The sequence below is a fragment of the Eumetopias jubatus genome, unplaced genomic scaffold (genome assembly GCF_037043125.1).
Source record: "Eumetopias jubatus isolate StellerSeaLion01/CBP00866 unplaced genomic scaffold, mEumJub1_p1.0 scaffold_8, whole genome shotgun sequence".
Classification (NCBI taxonomy): domain Eukaryota; kingdom Metazoa; phylum Chordata; class Mammalia; order Carnivora; family Otariidae; genus Eumetopias; species Eumetopias jubatus.
This window is the reverse complement of record NW_028274814.1, coordinates 118232148-118238147: the sequence shown is the minus strand read 5'-3', so window position 1 is coordinate 118238147 and position 6000 is coordinate 118232148. Positions and strand designations below refer to the sequence as shown.

General features: G+C 38.1%; 1 protein-coding gene across 4 annotated transcripts in view; it reads right to left on the bottom strand.

The window, feature by feature from the left end:
• Positions 1-3571: 3571 nt before the first annotated feature.
• CFAP54 (cilia and flagella associated protein 54) overlaps positions 3572-6000 on the bottom strand; it is a 296408-nt gene continuing 293979 nt past the window's right edge. For all 4 annotated transcript variants that reach the window (XM_088025290.1, XM_088025291.1, XM_028105379.1 and 1 more), the window contains one exon: positions 3572-3755. In XM_088025290.1, the coding sequence (XP_087881416.1) occupies positions 3636-3755 (120 nt within the window). In that variant the 3' untranslated portion in view covers positions 3572-3635. The remainder of the gene's footprint in view (positions 3756-6000) is intronic.

The following is a 6000-nucleotide window of genomic DNA, read 5'->3' as shown; positions in this document are numbered from 1 at the left end:
CAAATAACAGAACCAGCTGTGAATTACAGCTGTATAATGAGACCAGAGCCACAACTCACATTTAATAGTTATTTACCAATAGATGAGCCAATAACCACACAAAACAAGCTGGCAAACAGGATGAAGAAGGTAAATGATGGACTTGCTTTTAACTTATGAACTATCTCATGTATGCAAAAAGCGGAGACCAAAATAACAAACCCCCGCTTAAAAAAGATAATTTTACAAGTACAAATGAAACTTCTTGGGCCTTCTTGTTAGATCTCATTCCCTCTCCTCCGTGACTCCAAACCTGAACTTGGGCTTGCCCATGAACCTGCATCGAAAAATGCTTTTGGTACATACTTTTACACATCCATAAATACTCTATATTAGGTCATTCCCCCTGTTTTAATAACTTTTATAAAAATGGTGTCTTTGTATATGTTTTCTGCAACACTTCACTTTTTTCTTTTACTCAACCTACTTTTGAAGCGTATGCAGATAAATATGTCTCTGATTCATTTACAGTATTCTGCAGTAATCTGTTCCACATTCATTTCTAACTTCTGTTTACTATTCTACTGCATGATGACATGGTCATTTATCTGTCCTCCACCTGAGAGATATTAGGTAGGTTTGTTTCTTTGTGTTTTGAGGGTTTTGTTTTTTGCTATTGTAATCAATGCATCAGTGAACAGTTTTTCATGAGTTTCCTTGGGCACATGAGCGAAGCTTCTTTGGGGGATATACCACAAACACTTCAAGTATGGGAAAATGAGAAAAGGTGCTTCAACAGTGGGCTTCCTGGTCTACTGTTTTCTCCCCTAATCAACAGCTATGGGCTTGTCCAATCCTGTGTACACATAGATAATATTGAATTATTAAAATTTATGTTTCCATAGATTGAAGATAGCCTTGATGACATTATATATATTTCACCTAGGTTTCCAGGCTTTATGGACACCTTCCAAGATACCTTAGCAAACAATGAAGTATCCAGTCTCAAGCTAAATGAAAGCCGAAGGAATGTGGGGCGGGCTCACACACTTATGCCATCCTTTGAGTTAAGGTTATAAGACTGCACGGTGAAAATATAACAACGCAAACCTCTGCACTGAAGGGCGCTATTAAGAGCCAAATGAGCAGCGCAGGAGCCAGTGCCCAAGGAGTTCTGGGAGCTCGAGGCTCTGCCATTTGAATTAGGATGGAAAGATTCATATAATGCGCAGAAGGAGAAGGAAGAGCGATGCAGACTAGAGGCAGAAACCAAGTTTCTAGTACTCTCCAGAAATGTGCCATTTTCCCCCTGCAATTCAATGAAGGAGAACAAGTCAGCTGGGGTGGGGAATGCGTAAAGCACCTACACATGAAGTGAACCGAGACTACTGCGTTTAAGCCTCTGAATAGCTGGCAGGTGGTCAATTTCTAAAGTAATTTCTTGGAGATTGATATGGAGAAAGATATGGGGAGCTCTGGGGTTTTATTACCCATCACTTAGCTGCTGGTCTTGGCTCCTATTCTCTCGCTGCCTGCTTCCCTCCCCTCTCTTTCTGCTTCCCTTCTTCTTCCCCTTTCCATTTGCCTCCTGTCATTCTCTGTTATAATTAAAATAGAAAACATTGCAGGTGTCTGCTGTAAAGCATTTGCAGACCCTGGGTATTACATGAAAAAAATAAGCAGCTGCAAATTGTGTAATTTGGTCTTTAAAAAAAAAAACCTGAAAGACATTTCTGGAAATAAACACATCTTTCATCCTGGTAGGTTTGAATTTATTTTTTGTTTGTACTTCAGCCCCTTTGCTCGCCATTTCCTCTCCTCACTGCCTTGTACAGAAAGTTTCAGCTTTAACCAGTGAGTGTTCCTATTTTAGAAGAGATGGGGGAATTTCTGGAATCATGGCTTAAAATGGGGCAACTGTGTCTGTAGGGTGTGGTGCAGTGTTTCAGTCAAAACAACGCCTAAGAATAACAGCGGCTGTAAGTGACTAAAAATGGAGAAAAAGTAAAAATGTGCTGAAATATTATCTGTGGTAGTTGGAAGGGATCTGCCATCCCCAGAGGAAACCAGTATATTGGCATGGATGACAACGGGGACTCCAGCCCACTCCCACTCCGGCCACCATGTTTTCTTGGGGGCATCCACTCAGGTCCGCAAGTCATTTAAAAAAATCTGCTCCTACAGCAGACAATAGGTGTTCCAATTTTAGCTTGAGGCTCAGCTATGTCCTCCTTTTCCTTGACTTTCAAATTTCCCAGAGCAGTGGGATGGGTGCAAGAGAGAGGAAGCCGGTGTAGCAATGAAGAGTTTTAAGTTCTCCAGTCAGACAGAACCAAACTTAAATCTTGGTTCTACCTCTAACTGTGATCATTAGGCAAATTATTTAATTGCCTTATGCTTTTGTTTCCTTATCAGTAACATGGGGTCAGTCATTCTATGTGCATCATGGTCATAATTCTTGTGAGGACAGAAGGAGACGATGCATATGAAGTATATAATAATATAGTGTCTAGCATGGTAAATGCTCCAGAAAGGTCAGGCAGTGATGGTAGTGGTAGTGATGGTGGAGGTGGTGCTGATACCTTCCCTTCCCCTCCTTTTATCCCCCCATAGTGCCATCTCACCTGGTCACATCCATCTACCCACCCATCCATCCTTCCACCCATCCATCCATCCATCCATCCATCCATCCAAGAAGTGTTATAGACCTCTACTATGTGCCAGGCATTATTCTAGGGTTCTATAAAACAGTATATGACTTTATATCCATTAATATTTTAAACAAAGAAAAATGAAAAGCACCCAGTTAGTAAAAACTTACTAGTGGAAGGCATGCATATACACTCCTTGGAAATTAATATTAGGTTGAAGTGAATGGCCTTGGTTATGAGTGATGCTATATTTCCACACCTACATTAAATGTGTAGGTAATTTGTTGTGCTTTTTTGCCCCTGGTGGCTAAACTTCCCATAAGTTAAACTTTCTCTGTGAGAAACACAAAACCCTTGAAAGCATCCTCTCTCCCACAAGAGAAATTATAAACTCCAGTCTCTTGCCAGAGGATTCGGAAGCCCTCACCACATAAGAGCCGTCACTATCCTAACGGTTTTCTGCAAGACCCAAACTTTATTTCATATGAAGGTATGGTCATCAGACAATTTCTTTTTCTGAATTCAATGGAAAATATTTTGTTCTTTTCTCTTTCTCTTTCACTGCAGTATAGTTTCCTACTGGAGGCCACTAGCGCCATCCTCCCAGTTATAGAAATCAAAGTTCTTTCGACATTGCCTCATGTGCCCTGGGGACAAAATTGCCCCCAGTTGAGAACCACCGTTTTCATCCAATCTTGTCCTATGGACGCATCTAGAGACAACCTACACGTGAGCGATATAAACATGGGAATAGTTGCACCGGGCACACTGTTCATACTTCTATGCATAGTTCTGTGAGATGGTTTTAATAAGCTACAGCAGCATTGTCATTTAATTCAGATACAATTTAAGACATCACTCAGAACTACAATTTTTGAGGAAATTTAGCTTATGTAAGAAGCCATTTTATTTTGCTTGTTACAAGAACACAGTTCCAGAAATGTTTTCAAACCAAGAAAAACAGCATCAGTTAAATCCTTTATAAGGTTAACATGTAAAGAACGTTTAGGGAATAATTGACACCATCCAGTTGAAAAGGCTTCCTCCTGATACAATACAACCATTAGCAAGGTCAAAAAGTCTCTCAAGATTGAATATAGATGGCAGCGAGATATCAAATGGGACCTGAGAAAAAGCAGAAAGTGTTCATGAAATGCATTGTTTCAAACTGTTGGCTGAAGGAAAGTTCTCAAACATACAAATACCAATTCCATATAATGGTTTTATGTGAAAGATATTTAACTCTTGCCCAAGGCAAAATGACAAGTTTCATATCTCTGCATGGCTAAAATGTCACACGTATCATTTTAGACCCTATTAAGATTCATAGATTAGCCAATAAAACAGTAGATATTTGAGAAATACAGACTATTTGCATCCTTATAATCACTGTATATGATTCTAAAGGTAGGATTTTGGCCCCATTCCTAACAAAATGCTTTCCTCCATAACAGGCTGCCCAGTGGACAAATCTCCCTGTCTGTCTTTGAACTTAAGTCTTGCCACAGTGAAGCAAGCATGTTTGACGCTCACTATCTCCGAAAGAGGCACTGGGTTACCATGCTGAGAACTAGCACAGTCTCAGTCACCTGAACAGAATGAAAGATTGAAAATAAGACTGCCTTTGTGACCACAGCACTGGTCATTTCAGAGAGAAGCAGGAAGGAGAGAATGATAAATAGGAAGGAACTTTAACGTTTCCTGGGGACCTACTTTATGCAGATCTAGATACTTTGGAAGATGAATGAGCAAATGTCATGTAGAATGACCACAACAGATTAGATGCTTGTGGCCCTAAATTCTGGTAAGAAATTAGAAGACAAGTTTTATTAATTTCTTCTCAAATTGTTAAACGAATCTTTCATTCTTAAGAAAACACAGTGAACCTAAAAGTGGAAGCTGGTTTTTCTTTTTCTTGACTTCATTGGATTAAAACAGGACCAAAGTATTCCAGTGCCTTCTATAACTTAACATAATAAAGAGGTGAAAAAAAATTAATAATGTCCTCCTTTCTCACTCAATCCTGAAGTAATAAGTATTACCAGTTTGAGGAGTACCTTTCCAAGACCTTTAAAATCCTCTGACAAATGTATATTCATGTGGGTTTTTTATTTTACCTTTTTTCTTTCCTTTGTTTTTTGAAATAGGATAACTAGGTTTCCATTATTTGCTTTTTCAATTACCAGTATGTAAGAGAAATCCCTCTTTAATCAATTCAAGGAGGCAGAATAACTACATGGAGTTTAAGAGTGTGTGTTCTGGAGTAAGACTGCTTTGGTTCAAATTCAGACCTCACCACATACCAGCTGTGTGAGCTTGAGTAAAATATTTGATCTGTTTGAATTTTAACTTGGTCATCCATAAAACAGAAATAATATTGTTATTACAATTATTACAATGTATTGTTGTTACAAGATGGAATAAGTTTATACATATAAAATACTCAGAATGATGCCTAGCACACAATGAACACACAGTAAAGGCTACACATTACTATCATTGTCAAGCATATTCTTTTTAATGGCTACATAACAATGCATGGGATGGCTGCATCCTATTGTTCAATCAATCACCATAAAGGTTGTTTCTAGTTTTTGTACATGTTTGTTTATTCATATACATCCTTGGGTAGAGATGCTTCTATTTCTGTACTACTGATTCCCCAAGATGGTTTGGTTTAGTCAAAGGGTATTTACATTTTACATTTTAACATTTCTTGCCAGATTACTTTCCAAATAGGTTATGATAATTAACGCTTCAACCAGAAATATACAGATGTATAGATATCCAATTGACCCAGATCTATTTGTTGAAAAGACTGTTCTTTCCTCACTGAGCTGCAAAGTCATCTTTGACATAAACCATTGGGCCAAATATGCATGGATCTCTTTCTGGACTGTATTCTGTTCCATCGGACTATATACTTACTCCAATCCCACACTGTTATTACAGCTCTTTCATAAGACTCGACAACTAGAAGTGTAATTCCATTAGCTTTGTTCTTTTTTTGCATGGTTTTGGCTATTCCAGGTCCTTTGCATTTCTGTGTAAATTCCCTGATACTATAGTAAATGATAGCTTTTCAAATCTTTCATTTATAATTTTTGCCTGCTATATAGAAATTGCAAACATTCGTATGCATATAGAAACTTTGCTAAATTCACTTATTCATTCTAAGAGTTTATCTGAAGACTACTTTGGACTTTCTATGTCTATAAATAATAAGAATTGTATTCCTTCCTTTCTCACGCTTACACCTTTCTGTTTTCTTCCTTTACTTCACTGGCTGAGAATCCCCATGCCATATTAATTAGAAATGATGACAGGATGTCATCAACATATGATTAATTGACTTTTCAATTCAGGAAAA